Below are 25,709 nucleotides of genomic sequence, written 5' to 3' on the forward strand. Positions count from 1 at the left end.
CTGCTCCTCGACCGCTGAACTGCCGTTTTACTGTAGTCTTTCCACGTTTTGTTCACTACGAGGGGGAGGAAGGAAAGACAAGGAAGTGATTCAATGTGCCTAGTTTTGCCCCTCAACTCTCACTTCACTTACCCTCCTCCTCTTTCCACTGTCGCTACTATCACCACCCTTGCGCTTCCCATTGCATAAATTGATTTCGACAACCACCACTACTGTCGCTGAGACATCTTTCAACCATCGCCCTATGCAACTAGAGCATAATACTACTTTCTCCGTGTGCGTGCGGGCGTACGTGTGTCTGAGTTGTGGAAGCATGGGTGCAAAGAGGCAACGTAAGTTCCTCCTCATTCCCCACGCCGATATTGAAATCGATGTAACTTACCCGTCACTCTTCTTTCTGCCCTCACCAACTGCCATTCCTCTCCCCACTATTTTCTCTTCTACCCGTATAATCTGCTCTTCTTTTATTCCAGCTAGTGCCGCGATTAAAAAAACAAGCGGTTTGAGAAATTAGATACCTTCTTTTGAATGAGAATACTTTTGTCCTGCGACTACTCTTGGGATCGAGCTTCTGGTTGAAAATGCACGAAAGAGAGCCCTCCTATGCACTCTCTCATATTTCATACATCAATTAGCCCGGTTAGCCAATATCTGTTAGTTAAGCTTGCGAATTGGTGCTAAACCAAGTTAACGAGCCTTTTGTACGCCATGGATTTTGTGATGCTTGCATATGGTTCCGCAGCAGCGCTTCTTTCACTTTATTGCGGAGATGGGATACATTTCCGTGGTAGTATTCCACACATCGAACCAGCATGCAAGTAATTGAATCGTTGCATGCCAGATCCTGTTCAGCGTATTTACTGGAAGGTTTGGAATAAGGGTAGTTGTTCTAGCGTTCGTTTCTGCTTATTCCTCAGTTGAGCAGAAAACGAAGTTTGACTTTGACGATTGACAAAACTAATCCTGAAACTGCAAGTTTTTATAGTTTAAGGTACTTGTCGTCGTCCATAATTAAGCGGTCGTTTGCCAGTTCTTGATTTTTAAGTTCATGGGTGCTGCGTGGTCTTCGAATGCGTGCGCATATTGTCGATTGGGCTGTGACAAAGGACTTTAAATAACTTGATTTGAGAAATCAGCAGCCCGTGGTGATCTCCAATTAATTGCCGGTTATCTACCATAACAGCAGTTTCAGTCACTTAAGAATAATGATGGTCAGTCCAAATTTAAAGTGTGGGCAATTGGGAGAACTGTTTCAAAGTACTTTCAGTCAACGACCTCGTCCCACTTAGAACAAGGAAATACTTACTTTTTCTATCCTTCTGTTCCCTAAACAGAATTATTTGGCGAGTAGGCGACACAAGAGAGCCCCACCGATCAGAGTTGAGAGTGCATGTACACGCACCTATAGTTTCTCCAAAAACCTGTGGGCCTTTTTTGGATACGCAGTAAGCTTTCCTGTGGGAAGTGTTACTAAGCCGGTGAAAAATGTTTGTTTAGGGTAGCGCATGTTGCTTTCTCTCTGTGTACATGGAAGGCAGTTGATTGGTTTCACCTTTACGTATTTCAACCTCCAAGCAGTCAGTGGCAAAGCCTTGCCCTCAGATGTACCCCTTTATCTAAGGTTTTTTCGCCTGATGCAGCTTTGTCAACTGATCTATGATTAACAGCAGGACTGCATTGGGTGCAGCTTAATAAGGCATTATTTGATCTTATATTAATAAGGTGGTGCAAAATTAAACGCTTTTACAAATATTCTGTAGCGTACTTTGAATTAAAACTTTGCAACGAACAAAGGTGAAGAGGGGAAATCATTCTCCGGCTACTATAATTTCATTCCATTTCTACATGAAGTCAGGCAATGATTTTAAAGCCCTGCTTGGCTTGTCACTTGAAAATTTCTCCCACTTTCGTTCTGCAAAATTGTTATGACTGTTCAAATTAGCAGTCTCGAAATCGCATTTGCGCTAAACTGTCTTAATCTTAACCGATGTGATCCACCAGCCATGTATGCAAAATAGAACGAATATCATATCGTGTTAAGAAGCATAAAATAATTATGTATGACTTTCAGCCGACCAAATAGATTTCGCACACTTTGGGTCTGCTGTCAAGGTGGTGTCTTATTAACCCATGAGCTTTCGGATGTGATCGCGGATGGCTGTATTTTCGGCTTTGCTGTGCTCATATATATAAACCCCTGACCCAAATTCGTCTAGCATTGTGCCATCGAACTACCTATTGCTATTGAAAGCACCGACTCGTTGGGATCCTGTCAGATTACACTCACAAACCTTGGTACCGTTTGACACAGGACCTGTCCCTACAAATTGAAATACGTAAATGTTTGAGATTCTTTGTGAAACAGAGTCGAACTTTTGTGCGGGGCAATTTATCAACAGATTGGGGAACTACATCAGAGTTTGCAGTTTGCCATCATTTTGCCACACTAATTTATCCACCAAGCTCCACTAAATAAAAATGCATAACTTGAAACACTCCATCAATTATGAGATAAGCCCATCCGGCTTCCATCCTATTTCCAAAAATTACCAATATTAAGCTAACGATCAAATTTTTGGAAAATCGCATGCAAATCACAACTAATTTCTCCAAGGCAAGGGCAGAACAAAAATTCCGAAATTATTTTTGGCCAGGAAAGTATAAAGCACTACGGCAGACATAAGTACATGGTTGGTCGTAGTTTAGGGTGGTGTAGTTGACCACTGCATGACGTGAGATGTTGAGTGAAGTCCAGACCTGAAGGACAAAATTTCTCCAATCCGACGTAACTGGCCACTTGGAGTTTGTCGCATCTGAGTTAACAGAAATTTTTCCTGAGAACCTGACGTCAAGTAAATCAAAGATGAAAAACAATCTGTTTTGCTCATTACATTTTTAGAGTGGACTATTTAACACATTATCATGATAAAACCATTTGATCAAGTGCACCAATTTTAGTCACACCACTCGATAAAAGAAAGTTGATTTGAGAAAACTCATAACAGGTTTAAAATCCGTCAATGTAACTGCGCCTATTTAGGAAAACGTAATAGTAAATAAGGCACTTGCAAACAATGCGATTCCCTCCGCTTTAACGAGCGGAGTTCCTACATGATCCCTATTTTCCGTGAAAGTTGTCGCTGAAGTTAAAGTACTTAAATTGCGCTTAAACAACTATGACTTCAGAAGCGGGTGCAGAATAAACTAACATTAGCTCTACAGTTTTTAAAATCATGCTGCTTTTTAAATACTCTGTTTCATAAGCCCTTATTACTAAAATGATAATCGATCCTCTCTTCTGATACCATAGAAAAATAGATGATTTCTTAACTATCAAATTATTCATTCGACATTATGGAAAACTTTATAATGGTAAAATATTACTGGGAGATCCATAGACAAGGCGTAGCTATTTCGTTAGCTGCCGTGTAAAGAGTGGCAAGTATTCGGTCGAAATAGGTCAATAAAGTATAGGGCATGGGACAGGGAGGATTAATCTCCTTAATTCCTCCATGCTAAACCTCTGGTTTTGGTCGTCTCGTTTTTTCATATAAAGTCTAATAGTTTTCCACAAGCACTCTTCACTTTCTGACAGTGATTTGTGAAACTTTTGAATTAAAGCAGTTTTAATAACCTCAACCAGGCATCTCTTTCCCTTTGGAGTAGCAGTAAACTTAAAATTAACTCGATTTTTCGCGTCTGACAAACAGAATCGCTTTCACGCTTGAGACATCTTATTTGTGGCCGATTTATGTAAAGCATGATCACGTCGATTAACATACTTTGTGACCACTGCACAGAGTTAGGAACCGCTGTGCATATTTGCAATACGTTGGTGGTTTAACTCCTGGTTTTGGCAAAGGGGCCAACTAGGGTCTCTGCCAATGTACCTTAGCTGGGTGGGGTAGTTTTCGGGCCATGCCAGTAGACCCGACCCCTTCTGTATGCCAAATATACATATCCTTCCCGAGTATTGCCTTCTTTTGTCTTCAGAGAAGTCTCGGGGAGCTACATAATTGCCTAGTAATCGACTGTCTTAAATAGCAGATACGAACGTATTTACGGTCGTTATCCTCTCCAACTTTGTTCCTCGTGGAAATGACTTGTGGAAGCTAGCAGTAGGGACAGAAATGATTTGCAAATTTGGGCTCAAAAACATTTATTGGCGATCATTATTTTGACGTGATCTGGGATCATGCAATTCAAAGAATTTAATGGATCTAATAAGACCATTATAGCCCAGATTATTGTTTGTACTACCACGCGAAACACTATTCATGGTGAGTATACTACTACCGTCTAACAACTGAGGATGTTTACAAAATTTCGTAACTGCACCAAAACTCAATATGCACTAATCGCAAGGTCATGGACTCTTGGTTCTACCACAAAGCACATCCCGAAAACCGACGTTGAATTTCACCATTATATAACTTGAAATTATGGCTAAAACGCTACCAGTGTTTGAGAGCACTTTAGCCAGCCCAACGGAAAGAAGACTGTCTTGTGTTTCAGGCATTGCGCCAGAGTATGGGCAGGCAGCCGACCAATGGGAATGCTGAGGATTTTCTAACTTTCTTATCCCAACAATTGCCTGCATTTTTATGAGTCACAATTAGGGAAAGTCTACTAAATAAATTATTATTTTATTTTAATTACAAGGTGGGTACTTCAGTATTTGCAAACATTTTAAAACTTCAAATGAGACTATAATTCTGACACGAAATTCACATAAACTAATGGAAAGGATTATCGACACACAGAAATATATCCTTCGCAAAAATAGTTAAGCTCTGACCGCTGTTACTCGGAGTGAGTAGATGTAAAAGCGTTAATGCCTGATTTAGCACCTTTGTAAAAAGTTGTTTAAATGGTATTCTTTTAAGTTCAAGTAGGTTCGTCAATGGAAAACGCGTTTTCATCAAAATTGAAATCGGACCTTATCGGGAAATAGGTAAACAATGAAGTGGGCTAACACGAAAGAAGTAGACAGTAGCTTTATCGCAGCATCAGACGAATGACTTCGTCTTCCCGCGTGATAACTTGCGGTGTGTTTGAGTCAAGCCATAAATGGTCGGTAATTTCGACCTTACGCAGCCCTGCACATGTAGCAATTAGTTTTCAAGCCATTCTTCAGGTATTTACATAGCGACCTGGAAACATAGTTCGTGATTCAACTTGTCATTAGCGCTGCAAGTGTTCAGCTTCACCCCACATCACCTATTTGCGTCTTACTGTTAGCCTGCAACCCGGATGCAGATAATAGTTACTGTGGTTTTTTACGGACTAGATTAAGGTCAAAGGATGACCGACATTTTAGCCACAGGGGAGACATTCATGTCGCAGCACGTTTGACATCATGCCGAGTCAAGGCACAACAGAGTTAGCTGTTGCGTCAGTATCACGCGACTTTCTAAAATATCTGCCGGCTCGAATCATGTCATTAATCTGAGGGCATCAAATGAAGCGAGTGGTTGTAAGTCCAGTGCCCCACTGGTTGGACCTAATCCAGGACGAGTCGGCCGCAAGTCATTCTATAAACCAGGCAAATGCTACCTCAAGCATGACTGATTTCATTTTATGCAATGTGCTCCTTCACCATCTTCGGGAATGCAAGTTGCTACCTTCACCATTGCTCTGGTTCTTTTGCGTGTTTAAATGAAGATATCAAAGTTGATTCTAAAACTCCCTTAGGATGGGCTCAATGAGGGAATCTGAAGGCAAATCTGTTAAATAGGAAATGTAGCTAGTTTTTTGATATCCACTAAGGGCAGATACGGTAACCTGGAATGATGGGACAGCGATTGATTGATTAGTGAAATTCAACCTAACGCAAACTTCTTTGTTAATAAATGAATTCCATAGACTTTTCAGTTGATTGAATGTTAATTTGAGATTAAAAACAACTGATCTAAGGAGGAGTTGATTTGGGGTGTAGCCTGGTTCCATTTGAGCCTGATTAATAGAAAAGTGCGCATCATTCATTTACGAATTCAACCTAATCACTAGATGGGAGTTTAGAGTTCCAAACTATCTTTGTCTCCAACTGAATTTTCCTGTGGATTGAAAAGTAGCTGATATATTATGATTAGTTTTAAAGGGTAAGTAATATTTTCGGTGACGTTTTTAGTTGAAAACCGGATGTAAGTTTATTCGGGGTGAGTATGCTTATGAAACCAGTAAAAACAACCCTACTTTTCTGAAGCGTAAGTTGTATTTAGACATCCCAATGAGGAATTAGACGAAGGAGAAATTGACTGCGTAAAATTGACTGCGTTAAAGCAAGCTTTTACATCTAAAAAGAAGTCCTTTTTAACATTGTAGGGAAGATAGAAAAGCTAATATTGGAGCAGGCGAGAGGAAGGAGTTTAGCACAATTTCTCGAATCACACTCTGGCCCAACCATGAAGCAATGAAGGAGAACTTGCATCAACCGCTGAGCCAGCTTCAAATCTCAATCAGTACAGGGTAATTCCCCAGGGAATGGTGACAGTTGTATCAGAGGAAGGTAGTGATATCATTGATGAACTTTGTAGTGGGGCCGGTTTACCTCATTGGACTGGTCAGTGGTTGACTAACCCTGAAAACCGCATCATTCATTGGATCAGGCTGCAGTCCACCAGCCAATAGAAATGAGGCGTGAGTCAACGAAGTTTCCATTGGTAAAATATTGCCCTGACGTGCAGTATTCACGAACATGACCGAGCGTCAGGTTGTCGCCAATGCCATTAAGAGTGCGGCTTATTCGTCATTCGATGATTTCCTTCAACACCTTCGTGGTTACGAGCTGGTAAGTTTATCGGCCCTCTTCTCTCGAATGCTCCAATTCTTGTTTCATGCCGTGTATTTGATCTCAATGATTTTTAAAATCACCGTCCTATAAAGTGGTAAATAGGTGAAATACAGGATGGCTTGACTGCAGTAATCTTAAACTATGACTGCTGGAATGGAATGGTTGAGGTGAGAAGCAGATCTAGGTTTTTAGTATTCCCAAAAATGGATTAACCGACAATTCAACGTTTTGCATAGGAAGAGTTCGATTCGCGTGTACCTTATTGAAGCATGGAAAAAATACGAAACGTAGTATATCCAATGTATCCTTTATTGAGTGGAATTATTTTTTGAAAAAATACGATCATAATTCAGAGATGTGTGAAATATCCACCTTCCGACTAGCGCGATCATAAGCTCAGTTTGAAATGACAGATGAAAGCTTGTCACTAACGTTCGTTTCATATTTTCTGCACAGTTGATTGGGTGTCGATATGTTATGCGAGACCCAGTAGAGTTCAAATTACCTGCGCCGCAGTCAATCAAGCAGTTGGTGTACAGAAGTGTCAACTTTGAATGCGAGCACAAGACTCGCACCAATTGTACTGCATGCTTCCGCCTGAAGGTGCAAAAGAGGAAGCTGCGAGTCGACGCTGTAAGGATTCGACACAATCATTTGTCTGAAAGGATACTCCCCACATCCGATACATTCAATACGGACCCAATTTTCCGTGAGATTTTCCCCTCTAATCATCTTGTCATGGCTATGGAAGCTTTTTTGTCAAAGTTCGAGGAATTTGAGACGGTAAGGGTTCCCAATAGCAATCGACTTTCTATGCAGAAAACTGACTGCAGATTTGCTCGAAGCTTTAGTCACTACGATTCCATTGACAGTACGTTTGCCTTCCTAAATTGTTCCCAAACGTAGGTTGTTCAGTATTTTGGGTAACTAACACTTCAGGTGCTCATGATTGGAAACACTTTCTATCTATCGCCTAGGGAAGATTGCAGAGCAAATGTCGGTGCAGTCGAGAGAAACGGGTCAATCACGATTTTTCGGCACGAACTGTGGCACAACCATGGAGCGATGGAGGTGGGACCACAGAAACGAACTCCAAATCTGCACCAGTACAAAACCTGCTTTAGGAACATCTTGGAAATACTTGCCAACGGAATGACCGCGGAAACGTTAGAAGAATGCAATGATGTCATTGAGAAGATGCGGTACTGCTTAAGAAATCTTACCCCTGATCCATCAACTTAGCTACATTCATGTGAATCCTTTGTACATTATTCCCGGCTTGTTTAATAAAAACGTGTTTTGTTTGAAGTAGCGCACGTTCCTATCAGACCAAGTGGACTTGTTTGTTACTTAAACCCGACAGGAGGCTAAGTGGGTGGGTTCACTCTAATTTGTCAGACTTCGTAGCGGGCAATTGGATCAACGTATAAAAACTGGAATGAACGTCCAAAAGTCTCGTCCGTTTTCAGGGTCCCAGTTGATATCCAAGAGGCAATAAGTAAAGCATTAGTATTCCAAATGAGCCAGAATAGGAAAGACCGCGACTTTAGACATTCTATCGTTACAAACTATCCATGTGGCAACGAATGGGAAAAGAGAAATATCAGCGTCGGAGAGCTTTCAAGCTTCATTTTCCTATGGAATCAGAAATAGTGAGTGACTAAGGTACTCCGTGGCTGATGACTACGAACGACTCAACTCAACGTCCTGCTGATGATAGACTGTTCTAGTTAGGTCACGGCAATAATGCTCTTACGACATCTTGCCCAAGATCAGGTGTTGACATTAAGAATGAAACTATAGGTGAAAAGTGGAATCCGATTCAGGTGTAAGGTTTATTCAGGTCAAGTGAATTCAGAGTTGGGATGAGCAACGAAGTGTGCAAGACAAGTCAGAACAGAGGAGTCGGCAACAGGCCTACGAAATTCGCCAAAGGACAAGGGAGAGAAGACGAATGAAGAGGGATGTCAATCATGTCCCAAACGTGTCTTTTGCCAAAGTTCCTGAGTCACTCCACACTGAGCTTTTCGATGTTGGCAAAGGAGAATGGTTCAAAGAGGTAGCCCGAACCCTCGTAGAATTTGTTCTGGAATTCCACCCTACAACGTCCAAAGGCAAAGGACCTCATCAGTCTAAAACACTTAAACTGACAAGGTTATTCACATATAAACAAGGTCAAACGAACGATGAGTCATGGCTAAGGTTGCTTCAGTGGTCGCCTGTCGGTAAACCGAAATACGAAAAAAAACGTAACAAGAAGCGGATATGTACATGAATTGAAACCCTTACCAATGAAGACGAAGAGCGTGAAGGAAGGCAGAGAGGCCTTCCATAAGGACCAGAACACCGATTGTGAGGCCAGCCCACGCGGCAAACACAAAGAAGAGGATGATACCACCGTAGTAGCCATTCACCTTGAGGCCGTTCATCATCACCATCTCCCAGAGTACCTCAGACAGCTCTGAATGACAAGGGTCACAAGCTAAGACCGATTCCTAGTTGATATCGTATGCAATTTCTCCTGATATAAGCAGTTACAATGATCGAAATACAAGAGATGAGTGAGAACCTACGAGCATGTGCAAGACTGAGGGCCCACAGACGAAGGTAGGAGGCCGTATTAGAGATGCATCCGAGGCAAAATTCTATTGTGTGAATGGCCTGATACACCATCACTTCACCGAACACAAACTGTAACGGTAAAAGAGCTATACATAACTTTTGGGCGATCACTTCTAAAGAGAGCTCAAGTTCGCTCCATAATCATCCCACTTAGTGCAATGTAGCCAAAAAGTACACAAGGAATCGTCCTGATGCTTACCAGTAGAGAACGTATGTGATATCAATGATTGCAAAGCCTAGTATGCACAAGCAAGTGTATGAAGCGGGCAATAATTTGCAAAACACGACACGGGAAGGCGCATAGATAAGGAGGTAACGAAGAGAGCTTAAGTCCAGACCAGGGATGTTACCTCCTCGGAGTCGCCATGTCCACCGCTAGCGTGTGGCACCTCGGGATCGGAGGGTGGTTCAAATTTAGGCGAGGCCTCACTGCGAAATGGCACGTAGTCACTCGTTCCAGCCCCCACCACAGAGTTGCCCGTGTTTCCCAACTCTCCAAATCCGGCTGAGCGAATCGCGGCCAGCTGCAAAATTCAGCAAAAGCAACCTTTAATGAAGGCCTTCGAGATCATTCTGGTTAATTAGCTAACAAACAACTCATTAGTCAACAATCTACAGGGACGAGAAGGGAGACTTGAAGACACCAAAGGCAACAGGACTGTGGGGACGAATTCGAATTGAGAAAGGGAGGCTGAATTTCAAAAAGTCAGCTCGTTAGATTCAATTAGGTATGAAGGTGATAATAAACTTTAAACGGCCATAAAGTGTGTGAAAACGGCGGCGACTTACGGTCCTGTGAAACTTGTGACGCCGATGAAGGATGAGCGGTTTCGCTAAAAGCATCCAGGGCACGCAGAGCAGGGCTATCACCACCAAAATGCTTTGGACTATTGGCTGCAGATGAAATTGTTCGCAGTTATTGATGATTGATTCCATTTAAAGAACAGAAATTTTAGCGGCGTACATAATACGAAAAAGGCATTATCAAGGAAATCCGACTTGTAATTCCAACAAATTCCGTAGGTTAAAGCTAACGATTTATAGGTGGTGAAGAAGCTAGATGGAAAAAAAATTCTGCTTTTAAATCTGAGGATAGGAAAAACCTCACTTTTAAGCGATTAAGGAATGAAAATTAGTTACTTGTACCACTAACAAGAGTACACAATACCAAGACTCTAGTGAGGCCGCTTCCTTTCAAATTCGCACAGCGAAACGAGGTGGAAGACAGAGAAACAAGGCAGAGGATGTGAAAAAGGCAAAGGGCAAGAATAACAGATTAGATAAGTGCATCAATGGAGCAAGAGAACTAAAACTTCCAAGGTGAAAAGTGAGATTAACAGTGGAAGGAAAGGTGAAAACAATGTTTATTGATTACATCAATATGTTATCATATACCTGCCCATTGTAGAGGGATTGCGTATCGTCCTTTTTTTCGTAGTCAAATTTCATCATGTTTATGAGGGCTAAAAAGCAAAATGAAGAGCAAAACATGACTTACTAAAGTACACATCATGCATTTTGTTGGCCGAAAACGACGATGATAAGAATTGAGAATTCCGATTACGAGTATACAAGGCATAAAAAACTGGGACCAAACAGTAGCTAATTTCACGAGCAGAATGTGGTAACTCACAAATAAGAAGGCTTGGAGCCGTGGCAGCATCTTTTGAGCAAAAAACGATCCATTTGTAAAAGATCATGAACACCAGATAGCCGAAGATAGAGAGCATAAAGAGAACTTCAGGAATCAAATCGCAGTAAATCGACAGGGAGTTTTTGAAGAACCTAGGCGTAGAAGTGAACGCTGTAACGCAGATATCAACATTCCACTGAAAGGAAAACCCAAAAGCGGCGAAAATATTAAGCGATTGTGATTGAACTTTTCGCTGACCAAGTCATCAGGCCTCCTAAACTCAAAGCCAATTCACCCCAATTTTGGCTTGGTCTTTTAACATGAAAATCAGAAAAAGAATTACTAGTTCGAGGATAAACAGAACGTTTTTCGAAAAGATGCCTTCAGATAAGCCTAAACTACTCGACTTCAAAAAAGCAAAGTGCACGACGGTTAGAGTAAAGGGAGGAAGCTGCTGGAACCAAAAAACAAATTATTCTGACAGGCGTAAAACAAAGTTGGGTAATGATTAAATTTGCGAAATGCTCGTCACGTCCATTCGATATGCTCTGCCACGAAATATATGTTCTGAGCTTTAATAAACCAAAAAATGACTTATATACATAAAGCAAGTGGAGCATTGATTAAAACTACCCAACTGATGATTCAGAAACGGTGTGATAAAGCCAAGAATCATTGGTCAAGCCTACGATTTGATAACATCTACTCAAATTTTCACCTAATCAATAAGTATGTTACTGAAGGCAGGTCAGTAACAGGATTTTCAGAGTCAACTGTGCTGTAGGGTCAATCGCGAGTTACGAAAAGGGGAAATGATGCAGACGAACGGGGACTTTTGTAGAAAGCGACAGATAAAAAAAACAAAACACTGCCTTTGTAATTTCACCGAGTTTCAAACTCCACAAGATGCGAAAGATAGCTTAGCTAACAGGAGCATTTCAAATTCTTGTGCAAGGTAGTGTGGAAAATGCTGCTATACATGATATATTAGTGTTTAGCCAAATATAAAGAATTATTGGTTGAAATGCGTAACAATAAGCTGTAATTTTGCAAGTTCGTACTACTCTGAGGTTGAAATCGCTGATTCCCTACTAAGCAAAGTTAATGTATGCCAAAGACATGATTGCGATTTTCATGAGATTTTAGCCATTGCTAGCGCTTTTTGGGGTCGTTCAACTTAACGAAGGGAGCAAATGTCAGTACTACTGGAGATACAACCCACTTTGCATAGCTTATATTTCTTCATGATTTATAAAGCTCCAAAAGTGAGAATCCTTTGAGCGAAAGCACCCAGCACAACACCGGATTCGACAAATATAGTGAGCGTCATTGCCGTATGAACCAAGTGGCAAATGATCGAAAAAAAAAACTGAAGTGACTTACCTGTAGTTGAAGGCACCGAGGAGAATACCAAAGAGCATATGCAACACACCGAGGATGATGGACATTTTCATCTTGAGTGAGTTGGTGAACATGATCATGTTGTGTGAGACCTGCCATACGGGGTCCAGACCAAAGGGGTAGGGGAAGCCGGCGAACATGCCAGTTGATGCGGCGTCTGCGCCGATATGCGTGTCAGGATTCAGCTGCAGAGCCTCACCACGCTCCAACGTGCGGTTGTCGAAAAGGGGGAACCACGAAGAGCCAAAAATGTTGGCGGTCTTTGAGAAGATGTCATTGTAGATCAGACCCGTGTAGATTGAGAAGACGCCCATCAGGAGGATTATGTACCGACCGCCAAAAAACGTGTCCCACAATTCACCCTTTATCTTCTTTGTCTGCGATTTACAAAAGTCAGTGCGCTACTCATCTAGTTAAATGCTAATCAATTTACAAATATAAATAGTTAAGTTTACCAGTAGGCGAAAATTCTACGTTAAGACAATTTAATAGGACGAAAGTTCTTCTCTTTATCAAAACGAGCTTCACGCACAAAAGTGTGGCCTTTAAAAGAAAATTACAACGGACACATTACACCAGTTACTGTAAGACTCTTAAGCTATCTGAAGTAGTACGTTCACGTGGTCACCACTAGTTTGGCATTTTGTTATGATGCAAAAAATACAGTTCATTGTGAAAGCTTCTTCTAATCATCCATCCAATGTTATTCAAACAAAAAAAAATAAATGAAAATTGGACGGTAAATTATTCAGCAAAGTGCGTTAGCTATTTTTCTACATAAATCAATTCAGTAAACCAAAATCGTGAGAAATCACGCCAACAAAAAACTCACCCTTCGTGATTGGTAATTTCAATAACACCAAACAAGTTCATTGCCTAACAACACCAGTGTAATGAAGAGAAACCCCTGTGCAGTAGCAGGCGTTGGATTCAATCAAACCGTGCACTTATTTTCTACTGATGAGAGTGTGAGTTTAACGACTAATTTTTCACGCTATAATACATGGCCTCTAATAAGCTGGCATCACCGTCACTGTTCAGCATAAATGAATAAGTACTTTACTCCAAAAAGGAAATTCCTAAACTTAGTATCCAGTATCGGGGTCATCGTGACAGTTGAAGACTAGCAGGACATAAGGTGTATTATCAAACCCCATGACGCTTGGTAGTAGAAAGGACGCATAAGAGAAATTGGGACTAATTTAGTCTCATCTACAATTAAGCCGAACAAAGTAGTAACGTAAAAAGATGCTATTGTGACAACCATCATTTCTGAAATAAATCCACACCATTACTGGCAAGATCAATAGAGAAAAGCCTTTTGAGTAATTTCCATCCTACTTTACAAAATGCATACTAATTAATTGAAGTGCCGCGGAACAATCGTGCAGCACATAATGGTACGATGTTTTAGGATAGAGGAAAGAACTTACAAGACATTTTTTTTCCCAGAGAACCAAAAAGAGTCCCACTAGAAACATGATAGCACCGTGGCCAGCATCACCAAACATCACGGCGAACAGGAAGGGGAAGGTGATGACAGTGAAGAGAGCCGGATTCACCTCCCGATACTTGGCCACACCATAGGCATCGACAATGTTCTGAAAGGCGCCCGTGAACTTATTGACGCGATGAAAGGTGGGAGGTTTTTCGGTAGTATGAAGTCGGTTGAGGATGGGCTGGAGGCTGGAGTTGGAGAGCTCCATGCCGCGTCGTAGGGCTATCTGCACAGCATCTAGGTCGGAGACGGCGGACCAGCACTCGCCTACCATACATTTGGTGGTAACGTCGAGATTGAAGAGGTTCAATACATGGTACACCGACTTCATCTTGTGCACCTTGTAAAACCACTTGCGCAAGCTCTGCGCGGCTGTCTCCAGCACGCGCGCCCGGTGCTCCAAGGTGCGGTTAAGCACCACTTGGAGGTCCTCCCGACGGCTAGTGACGTCCAGCAACATCGCCTGACGTTTCTCCTGAGTGTCAGGGCAGGCGTAGAGAGTTGCATGGAAACTAGACAGAAAATAACAACCTGCGCTAACACACCACTGAGAAGTGTAAATGAATTCAAACGATGAGAGTAGAAACACGAAAAATGCAAATCTACAATCTCTAACGATCTATAAGCGAACCTTCAGGGGCACTGTGAGGATTTTCGAGAATAAGGTAAAACAGCAGCTGGTTTGCTGAATCTTTTAGTGGCAACAAATACACGGATACAGGCGATAGTAATAAAAATCGTGTTTCAATAGTTTAAAATCCTAAGAAAGAATTTTACTTAAAATAATGGAAAGATTACAAAAATACAAAGATAATCTTACGAGACATTTGAACCAACATTAAATATGACCTTAAGCAAGGTCGTGGAACGCGGCACTGTGCTCAAATTTGATCAATCACTCATTCAATTAAATCGTTTTAGCAACTATGTGATGAAACAAGGCACAAACGTTAAGTTTCTTTCACTAATACGCTTTTCCAACCACATAAAACATTAGTTTACGATAAATAACATGGCTCGAAAGTATAGGTGAAAGATTAACAAGCGTTAAAAATACACTCTTGAGTAATCGAGTATCTAATTGTATAAAAGAAATGTGAAAGCATATACGCGTGAGCATTCACACGGATAGATTGTACTTAACCTAACTAGACTAAAAGGCATTGCTAAGCCCACATTCAAGTAAAAATCATCACAGCACCAAAACCATGTGGAACCAGCCAATATGAAACCATACCCATCGCAAATATTCTCCACTCGCGATCGAAGCTGCGGTCCTTGAAAGAAAATGATGAACATGCACTTATCCAACAGTTCACCCTACATAAAGAAAAATTGACAGCGATTCAAGCATGAAAATTGGCACATCTTTAGCACAGCATTAGAATGGCCTACTGTAGCGGGGTCTTCAATGCTTTCGAGGTCAGAGTATCGGAGAAAGACGTTTCCGCGGCAAGCTCGCCATAGCATCCTTTCAAAGGGTAAGGTCCGCTCCCGGATGATCACACCAGCAACAAAACTGCAGCATGGATAATATAGACTTAACAATACAAATTTGATGCAGATAAAAAGGCTACGATTGACAGTTAAGGGTTGAGAATCACGGAATCTATTATACAGTCCTCCTTAATGTGACCAATCTCCGCCACAGACGCACAATTTTGGACAAAGACTAATTAAATACACCTAAAAACTCACTCAACATGGTGACTGCTGTACGTTGCAGATGTGGTATGACCTTGACGAAAACCAACGTCGAAATCATCCGATTGAGGGACCATTTCAATGTAGCTATAAACCCATCAATGACAAACGACACAGAGAAGAAGAAAGTGTTGGTATTTAGAGTGGGAAGCGGATGTTATGTCTGAGAAGCAAGCCGAATGAGCAAGTCATGCGCAAAGAACAAGACGATGACACTTAACAATGGTTTTAGGTTGCCATGTAAGAAGGGCCTTACCCGGAGCGCCGGTCTCTCGAGTCCCGAGATTCAGAAATCTCCACAAGCATTTCGTCCCCACCGCCGAGATTCATGTTGACCTCGTAGGAGCCCTAAAGCGAAGAAAAACGACATACATCTACACAATCTTCTTCCAAACAATCGAAAACTTCAGAAAATACCACTTCGAAGAATAGTTGAGCGCGACGAAGGACCATCTTCAGTTCAGTTAGTTCCATGAAGGACTTCTTCATTTGCTCGAGACTAAAATTCACCTCTCTTAACTCATTTTCAAGTTTATCTAAATTAGATTCGAGATCCAACATTTCTCGTGGAGGTGGTGCCTTGGGAACTTCATCAGGTTCGAAAATAGGGAAAGCGTCCTTTTGAAGTTCGTTCTCAATGTAGCCTATACGGTAAGGAATCGCAATCCTTACGTAGTTTTCGTTCCATTTCATCACAGCGACGCACTTCGTCAACAAATTTACGCTGAAAGGCATTAACTTCAGGAGTTGTCTAGCAAAAATTGGACCAAGGTTGCCTTACATCGCGAATTTGAACAACACCTAGTTCCCCTAATTGAGCGATGCACATATAGGCGGAATCAGTATGTAAGATAAGTTGAGAAAGCTGCATTTCTTCTGAACGGAATATCGACCCCATTTTTGCGACGTAGTCCCAAACCAGACCTGAGTACCACCTTTACGTTGAGTACGGAAGGAACCACGAATAAGCCGCATTTAGTGAGGAGAAGTTAAAACAATTTCTGCGTGCTAAACTGTAAAATTTCTTTACAAAAAAAGGCATAAATCAGCTAGCTTATAATAGTACAGCGTCCAATCAGTTTTCATTCACTACAAAACGTCTTTGAACGAGCGTCAGTAACCACATTCGTAATTCATCAATTTTAAAAGCTGAGATATGGCATTAATCTGCTATAATCAATTTAGAAACATGCTTGTGCATATTGGGGGCTGATAAACAATTCACAGCAATTTCAGCTTGGTGTTTTACTATGTAGCGCAAACATCCGACCATACAAAATGGTAAGTTTTAGTCTTTATTTTGGCTGGCGCTGCCTTGGTGGGGATCATTAATTTTGAAAGTAGAAATGGGAGTGAATGATGATAAACAGGAATCTGTAAAGGTGATTGTCAGATGTCGTCCAATGGATAGAAAGGAAATTGATGCGGGCTATGAGAGGTTTGGTTTGCTATCATATTCGGCGAGCATGCTTCACTCAAGTTGTGTTTCTGTCGACGAATCCAAAGGTTGTGTGGAAGTTAAATTAACAAAAAAAGGTTTTGTGGGTGACTCTGTCGTCTACACCTTTGATACTGCTTATGGTCCACGGTAAGCCCTGTGCTGAACCTACTTGTCTCATAGCTCATCCCAAAGAGAATTGTATGAAAAATCATTTTATGATATTGTGCAAAGTGTTCTCCTGGGATTTAATGGGACTATATTTGCATATGGCCAGACTGGCACTGGGAAAACCTTCACTATTCAAGGTTGTTCAAATATGATGAACCGAACACACATAGGTGACAAAGATGATCCTGACTTACGTGGACTCATGCCGAACTCATTTCATCACATCTTTAACTATGTTAGTGGATCAAAATCGACCCAGTTCCTGGTTCGGGCTAGCTATCTTGAAATATACAAGGAAGAAATACGTGATTTACTTAGAAAAGATTCGACAAAACGACTAAAGGTAAAAGAAACTCCGGATCGAGGGGTTCATGTCACAGTGAGTTACGCAAATCTCCTAGTAACAACTTGTGCATATTGCACATTACATTTGCCACCAGGAGCTCAACGGGTAGCAAGTTTTGGTATTCAGAAATGCCAGTGGCGTTACGTTTTCGTCACCGTTATATTAGTTTCTTATTCTGGGGCTTTTTTCACGTGTCATAAAATGTGCACTAATTTCTTATTTTGGTCGATGATGAATGAAGGTCAATCAATGAGATTAATAATTATCTTCACTTAGTCGTAATCTTTGAGTTGAGAAGGTATCTTTATATATTGCTAATTTCCTGAAATCTTTAATTGGTTATTGTTGAACAGACTGTATTTAGTACGTCTGACTAACCTACCCGGAGTGCTATGTTATTCTGTAAATAAGAGCTGGAATTGAGTCAGCTAGAATCAGTTCACTATTAACAGTTTTGCTTTTCGAGCCATCCCTGAATGCTTAACCAGGCAAACACGCGCGAAAGAATAGCGGGTTACCAGCTTGGAGGAGGGATGGGAAGCTGTGATGATAGCAAATGCACACTTTATCAGGATTGTAGCAGAAACCGTGGTAACTTAAGATCCTGCGTACTTGGGTCCACAAGTAAAGAAATACCGTTCTGCTTCGACAATTTGCTGAGATTTGTTTTTGATTGTAACAATATTAGAATTCTGATGGCATCTAGTTTACTTGAAATTTAAATACAAAGCTTGTCTTTTGTTAGGAGTGGTACATTTTTACGTCACGACTCAAAGGTGTATCGTTGAAGGTAGTCTTTTGTTATACGCGTTAATTAATAGACCAAAAAATAGGTTTTACTAATGAAGGGCCAATGACTTGCCTTAAAAGTGACAGTGTTTGTTAAGGGCATATTTCGTTAAAGCACTTTTGGGGAAATTGTGAGCACGCGAGTTTTCATTGACAAAATTAGCTACTGAATGAAATCTTGTACACTGAGAATTACTGACGCATAATAATTTCGCCATTTAGGGTAGGGGTATCCTCCTCTTTTCCTACAAATTCCAAAGATTGCATCGCGCTTCTTACTTTATTTAAGTTATTTTGGGAGTTAATGGTGGAACCATCGATGTAAGACGGCAGATAGTGTTCCTTCACAATTGGATCGAAGAGCGGCCAAAATTGCAATCCCATGAAAATTTCAGGCAGTTGTGTGGTAGCATTGTTTAGGTGATGTCTTAGTTAATTATTCGGCCTAATTGCTTCTAATCAGGGTTTATTAAAATCATCATTAGAAATCTTTTGTGTATCGGTTTAGGACCTTTCAACTGTGTTAACAAGGAACATCAAAGAGATAGAAAAGCTTATGAGTATTGGCCACAGTAATCGGTCCGTTGGGTACGTATCAATCAGATTCTCCTTACGCCGGGCTTTTTTCTTTCAATACAGAGCTACGATTATGAATGAACAAAGCTCTCGATCTCATGCCATCTTTATCGTCACAGTTGAAAGCTGTGAGGTACGCATTGATTGTACAAACGTGCAATTGACTTTTTTTAGGTTGATCCTGATGGTCGGAGTCATATTCGAATGGGAAAACTTAACTTGGTTGATCTAGCAGGCAGCGAACGCCAGGGCAAGACCCACTCCGAGGTAAGACTGTTCAATTTTCACACTCCTCCATTCGCAACCCCAAGGGCGAGCGCCTTATCGAAGCCACCAAAATCAATCTCAGCCTGCATACACTAGGAAATGTTATTTCTGCCTTGGTGGATGAAAAGTGTACTCACGTGCCCTATAGAGATTCGAAACTTACAAGACTGCTTCAAGGTTTGTCCTTTGGAGTCTATGATGATTCAAAGGTTGTATTACCACTTTAGAAATAAACATAAGCGTAAAATTCTAAAATGGCTTTTTAAAATGAATTGGGACCGTGGAGCTAGATATCTTTTTATGGTTATTTGTTAGTGGCTGATCGGCTCCTTATAATATTATTTCAACTGCTCGGTTTGCAGATTCCTTAGGAGGTAATTCGAAAACCATTATGGTTGCCAACATTGGACCGTCTTCCTACAGTTACGACGAGACGGTAAACACACTGAGATATGCTAGTCGAGCGAAGAATATTAAAAACACCCCTAAGATCAACGATGACCCTAAGGATGCTCTGCTTCGGGAGTACCAACGGGAAATCCAGCACCTAAAGCAACTGCTCAGTTCTCGCGAGATGCCACCGATGCATCTGAAGCCCAGTAATGGGGCAGGTGGTAAGTAACACTTGATAGTGATTTTCTCGTTTGTGGATTTACAATTTCGTAGTGGAAAATCGTCTCATCGTTTTTAAGGTCCCGATGAAACTGACGGAGGTGAGGAAGACTCTGCCACAGGCAGAGATGCTTACCTGAGGGAGCTGCAGGAGAAGTTGGCCGTCGAAAAAGGGGGGATTATCAATGAGCAAAATATGATTGCTGAGGAAAAAACTCACCTGCTTGAAGAGTTAAAGGTTAAAACTGTCGTTTTCCTCCCATTTGTTTTACAAATTTTTCCTTTTAACTCAGATTCTTTGCACCGCAAGCTGATTGTGAGTTCCCCTGCCCCTTTAAGATAATCGTGAAATGAAAACCATTTTAGAAGCTGACATAGTGTCCACGATCCGAGTGCTATTTTGAGAAGGGAAAGTTTATGGATTTGCGACATGATTCCAATAGTGGTTGTTGGTAATGGAGAGGATCAGGTGGTTATATAGTCAACAAATTACCCTACAAAGTGGGTTTTCGCTTGATACACATACGAAATGAGAGCCTTTTCCAGGCCTCAGAAGTAAGGAAGTTGAATTTAACTATTTTGCCTTTTTTTCTTTGTAATAATAAACCCCCTTTCTACAGTTCCGTGCTTTTTGGATTCTCTCCCTAGCCAGTCGTCGGTTCACATTCTTTTCAAAGTATTACCCTCTGTTACTCAATTCCCATAGGATAATAACTTATTACTACTTCAATTTCTGCTTCTGTCTTAGAGGAAGGATATACGAATAAGGAAGGAGCAGGCACAGACAGCGGAACTGGAGGCAAAGTTGCGCAGCCTCGAGTCTAAGCTCCTCGGCGGTGGGACAGAGGCTAGGGTAGCAGCGGTGGAAGCGCAAACGCGTATGCAAGAGGAGGCGCTAGTGCAGCACCGTCGGCGCCTGGCCGCTCACCAGCACCATGAACACCGAATGCGTGCTCGTGTCCGTGCCGAGTCAGACAATGTGGCGACGCTTCAAGAGGGCTTCTCCTCCCTTCGTTACGAGGTCGAAGTCTGCACTTCCAAGTTAAAGAAACTATTTGAACGCATCCAGGTTCACTTCTCTCATTCCTTACATATCCAATAGCTTCAGGTCTTTTTGATAGTAACCTCAATTGCAGTGCCTCAGAACTATGGTTTCGAATGTGCTGAGGAAACTGTGACGGAATGTCAGCTAATTTTAGGGACTAGATACCAAAACCAATAAATGGAAAGATTTGTAATTGTGATGTCAATTGTTGATTCGGCAATGATTGATCAGTAGACAGGCATTTTGATCGCAGTAGACGGGGACAGCATTTTTGAGGAATCTAAACATGGAAGTAGACGCAATATGGTAGAAGTCATACATTACGAGGGAATGGCTACCGTCAATAAAAGGATTTAACTACTATGAAACCTCTTGTTAGTGAGATCGGCACTTTTTTAGAGCTTAAAGCACTTAAGAACGTTATCTAAGCAACGGAAATGATTGGGAAGAGACCTTTAATAAATGACTTTAAATGCACTCTAATCGGTCGTAGTATCAAATAAAAGTTGATTATCTATGCTTTATTAGGCAAAAGTATGAAAAGATGTAAGCGTTTGCACCTGAACTGTGCAATAGTTTTGTTTTCAAGTTGAATAAACAGGACTTTGACCTATGTTTGTCAATCCCTGAAACAATTGCAATCCCTTCAAAATACTACAGGATTCTCTGCGGCTAAGCCTCCTCAAAAGCTGTAGCGGCATCGACCTAATTTCCGGTAGATTGAGGGGATATGGGTAGCTGAGGATTTTCGATTCATTAAATAAATTTATGTGCATTGAACATTGCACATATTTATCATTAATTTAAAAAAATGCTATTACTCATTAAGAAATTAATGCCAATTTTTTCTTTACTTTTAAAAGTATGTTACTTATGTTATTTAAGTAAGCAAAACGATACTTTCTATGATGGAAAAAAACGTCATTAAGGTTTTTATGCGCGCATTTCAGAAAATTAAAAAGGAGACAAAGGATCTGCAGGATGAGCACATTATTGAGAGACAGAAGCAGGAGGAAATTCAAGGGCAAATTTTGAGGAATATGAAGCTGCATCAACTGATTTTGGAGAACTTTGTGCCTCTCGACGATCAAAAAAGACTTGAGGAACGCGCCTACTTCGATGAGGAAGTCGGGGTTTGGCGATTTAACCCCGCAGATTCCGCAGCACGTCCTGCTGAGGGGTAAGGAGTTGTTGTATCTGGGTGCTTTGAAATATGAGATGAAAGTAATAACTACCTGTACTTCCAACTACTTCAGTTAGGATGACCAAATTAAGCAACGCTCCGTATCGTTCACTCGGACATATTGACTTACCAACATGTGTTCAAATGATTCCATGTGTTTACCTTAATACGTTCTAAATGCATACTTCGGAATGTTCCCAATAACAAACCAGTTTATATCCGTATTGTTAGTGGTTCATTCGCACTGCGATTATAAGTTCGCGACTAATATTTTTCTTGATCACTCTTAGTGGCACAATTAATCTTTTTATCCTGGGAACTCTGCCTCCACGTGCACTGTCACATTGAATGCTGTAAAGGCAGGGGTGCAGTAATTTCGCGTCGTAGCATTTAATGGAGCCAGCAAAATCGGAGTGAAAAATTCAAGATAGCGCTTTTTAATTCGATGTAGATTCCAATCAAAAGTGAGCAGAGAAGGTTAGTAAAATAAATGCAAAAGGAAGTTGACTCGTGCTGCCTCGGTTTTAAATAGTTGGAATTACAGGAGCGACTGGCACCTTTGGATGACTGTTAACGCTCTTTAGAAGCTGATATTTGCTTGGATTTAAAGTAGAAATCGGATATGGCCGTATTGTGACTAAATCTAGGTAATGTCAACATTATTTCTATAACGCTATGATTAATTAATAAAATATACTCCATGAATTTTAGAACCATTTTTCATTTATGAATGTACCCAAATTACCCAGAGAGTGCATACGAAAACTAAGCGTCTGGAGGCTCAAAAAACACAAGTATCAATTTAAGTGCTTTGTTTCTGCAAATGTATTTCTCTTACCTCCATGGACGATGTACACATGAGCAACGAAATTGACGAATAAGTATTCGTGTTTTGTACATATTTTTGGCAAATTTCTCCACTATTCTACATGATCAATTTCTGTTTTATGAAACTACCCTTCTACTTTGAAGGGTGTATTTAATGTGCTCTTAGTCTTCTCAGTTTTCTCCTGTCTTAGCTATTAAAGTTTGATAAAAGCCGTTAAGTTACAAACCCTTTTCAAGTTATTTCCATTCCATTGAGCAGCATCCTTTAATTTAAACTAGGGAATAAAACACCCAATCTTTGAAATAGAACCAGCCATTCGTGAAGGCGACAAATAGGTTGCCTCAGATAACGAGTAGACCCACTTTGCTCTGCGTTTTTATTTTCTTCTGTTTTGCTACCAAAACTCTTTACCATCAGGTCAAATTATATTTTGCTAACTACACAATTTAATGCTATATTTTCTCTGCGAAAATATCGTGCCACTTTATCTTCTCTTTTTGAACATGAAGATACCTTAAAACCACATAAATTAACGACAGAATAACGAAAGATTAATTTACCTAAATTGGATTTATCATTCTACTTCCCAAACTTTATTAATGTATGTCAAGTCAAGGTTAGTCTTTTACGATTTCGTCCCCACTAAGCGTGTGGAGATTCTAAAACTATTTTTTTGCAGTATAGTTTTGTTTATTTCCCTCAAATTGATATTCTCTGACTATTTTAGCAGAATTTGTCCGCGATAAATGAGTCGTTTTTGTTGAGCAAATTTTATATTTTATGAAAACTACCTTCACAGAATGAAATGAAGGCAGAAGTCGACGCTAATGCTACTTATTCAACCTTTTCGTTTTGACAAATGAAAGGACGTATGTAGAGTTAATAATTGCATAGTGCCAGTGAATCATCTCGTTAATCATTTTGTGAAAATATCTTTATGGAGCTGGCTTTTCATCTTTCAACATTTCCTTTTCCTGCTTGAAAAGTCGGTTAGCAAAATCTCCGTTACTCCTGGAGTTCATTGCAAAGATATTACTACTAGCTACCGCACTCTGGAAAGGATAAATAGTCGTCGGAATTTAGACTCCTCTTAATGTGCAGTGATTGAGCTTCTAATAATCTAGAAGGCATGGGAACGTGTATTTAGCATTTGACCCAGCATTCATGTGATGATGGCAAAGCAAATGACTTCTCTAGTAGATTAAATAGACATGTAGCTACATACACTTTCATTGGCTTTGCAACAATTCGTGAGATAGTGCTTAAAATCTGTAAAAAAAGTAAGATTTGACGATACTCCTTTTTGTTTTCTCGAAAACAGGTCCTAGCAAATGACTAATAAAGGGATTCTCCAAGAGAGTGCGCGCAAATGTCTTTGTGAACAGTATTAAAAGTCTGCCAAAGATCGTGTTTCAATAATGCTTTACATCAAAAGGGAGTAAATCTGATTTCAGCCTTGTGGTTGTCTGTTACCGTCTTATATTATCACAGTTTTGTTTTTAGCAATAATTTTCAGCACGTTCCCGGTAGATTACCTCAGGGTTAATTGTCACGTAGGTGATTTGTTCTTATCCAATATCAAGATGGTACCACGTATGCAGCACTCCTCTTAATTTATGCCATCCACGATGAACATATTTCAGAACTTGTTCTGTTGTTGAATATGCTTAAATCTCAATTTCACACAACTACTTTTGCACAGGTTTCATTTTAAAGAAACTGGAATAATTGACATTTATGGCATTTAATATACTATGACTTAATATGGAATCTCTCAAGAATGTATTTCTGTCGAGAAACAAAGGCAAGGGGCCTCTGAAAGACTCCTTTGTGCCATGATGATTCGGAATTTCCTTTGTAATTAATCTGCCTTAGTTACGAATTCAAAAATGTGGAAAAAAAAGTTATGGAAGTTTAAATATGGCCTCATGTATTGCCCTGCAGAAATTTCTCAACCAAGATAAGCTCTCTGAGCTCACTTTAAGCAACTGCCACTTTAATGTTTAGTTTCTGATTCGAGTTAGAATAGGAAGCAACAACGCTATAGGTGTAACTCCTGCAGTTTTATGGTTGTATTCTTGGCCATCTTCGGGATTAATCAAGCTTGGTATGTTTCTATTAACACTGGAGCATAGTAAAACTGTTTGATTTCCTCAATTTCAAATACCATCACCCACAATAGTAAACAATTTGTTATAAGTATTTTCTCAGAAAGTAGGATGTCATAAGTCTTGTCGAATCGTTCATAAGATTAAAAAGTCGGTAGCTTGAAATAGTCAGAGACCAGCTTTGCTTCTCTACGATACTTATTTCTCAAACATGTCTGCTATCGGAGTTGGTAACATTTTATTATTCGAATTGGTAGTTTTTTATTTTTCATGCCTTCAACGGTGATTTGTTTTCCATGTAGCAGCTTCACCACGACTGTGCTCTCGTTCCCGCCGTCTGCCTTGGGTCGGCGTCGATCAGTCTGTCGGTATGCCTGCCTAGCCGCGCGTCTGAATACGAGTATGCGGTTTCGTGGGGAGAACATTCTTCACCTGAACCTTGATCCACTTCCACGGACCACCCTGGACTACGAGCCCCCTAAATTGGCGCCACAGATCGTGGCTGCTCTCGAGGCCGCTTTACAGGATGAGGAGGATCTGGAACTAGACGGGAGGTGTGTTTAGATTTCATTTCTACTGACTTTCTAGCTGGTGTCACTGTAGTGAATTTAGAACAATTCCGATTTATATTCATGGTGTCTCCAATTTACAGCCGGATGTTGTAAAACTTTATCCTATAGAATGCGAAAAATGA

General features: G+C 40.6%; 3 protein-coding genes across 3 annotated transcripts; 2 read left to right on the forward strand and 1 right to left on the reverse strand. All coding sequences in view use genetic code 11, as the record gives it.

The window, feature by feature from the left end:
- Nucleotides 1-6,697: 6,697 nt before the first annotated feature.
- EGR_01797 (hypothetical protein) lies at nucleotides 6,698-8,035 on the forward strand (the record flags this gene model as incomplete). Its single annotated transcript, XM_024491046.1, has 3 exons — nucleotides 6,698-6,790; nucleotides 7,250-7,576; nucleotides 7,733-8,035. 3 exons carry the CDS (start codon nucleotides 6,698-6,700, stop codon nucleotides 8,033-8,035), a joined length of 723 nt encoding a protein of 240 aa, XP_024354502.1.
- Nucleotides 8,036-8,801: 766 nt separating this feature from the next.
- Nucleotides 8,802-16,549, reverse strand: EGR_01798 (V-type proton ATPase subunit a isoform; the record flags this gene model as incomplete). Its single annotated transcript, XM_024491047.1, has 16 exons — nucleotides 8,802-8,892; nucleotides 9,083-9,254; nucleotides 9,367-9,484; nucleotides 9,766-9,939; nucleotides 10,205-10,309; nucleotides 10,811-10,878; nucleotides 11,049-11,200; nucleotides 12,432-12,826; nucleotides 13,883-14,459; nucleotides 15,185-15,267; nucleotides 15,343-15,466; nucleotides 15,646-15,738; nucleotides 15,908-15,999; nucleotides 16,069-16,295; nucleotides 16,324-16,402; nucleotides 16,433-16,549. The coding sequence occupies 16 exons, from the start codon at nucleotides 16,547-16,549 to the stop codon at nucleotides 8,802-8,804; spliced, it is 2,667 nt and encodes an 888-aa protein (XP_024354503.1).
- A 505-nt stretch (nucleotides 16,550-17,054) lies between these two features.
- On the forward strand, nucleotides 17,055-25,709 carry EGR_01799 (Kinesin-II subunit; the record flags this gene model as incomplete). Its single annotated transcript, XM_024491048.1, has 12 exons — nucleotides 17,055-17,239; nucleotides 17,273-17,639; nucleotides 18,904-18,983; nucleotides 19,035-19,104; nucleotides 19,146-19,238; nucleotides 19,283-19,415; nucleotides 19,610-19,852; nucleotides 19,931-20,088; nucleotides 20,599-20,919; nucleotides 21,846-22,075; nucleotides 25,321-25,569; nucleotides 25,604-25,709. 12 exons carry the CDS (start codon nucleotides 17,055-17,057, stop codon nucleotides 25,707-25,709), a joined length of 2,235 nt encoding a protein of 744 aa, XP_024354504.1.

This window comes from Echinococcus granulosus (genome assembly GCF_000524195.1).
Source record: "Echinococcus granulosus chromosome Unknown EG_S00007, whole genome shotgun sequence".
NCBI lineage: Eukaryota > Metazoa > Platyhelminthes > Cestoda > Cyclophyllidea > Taeniidae > Echinococcus > Echinococcus granulosus.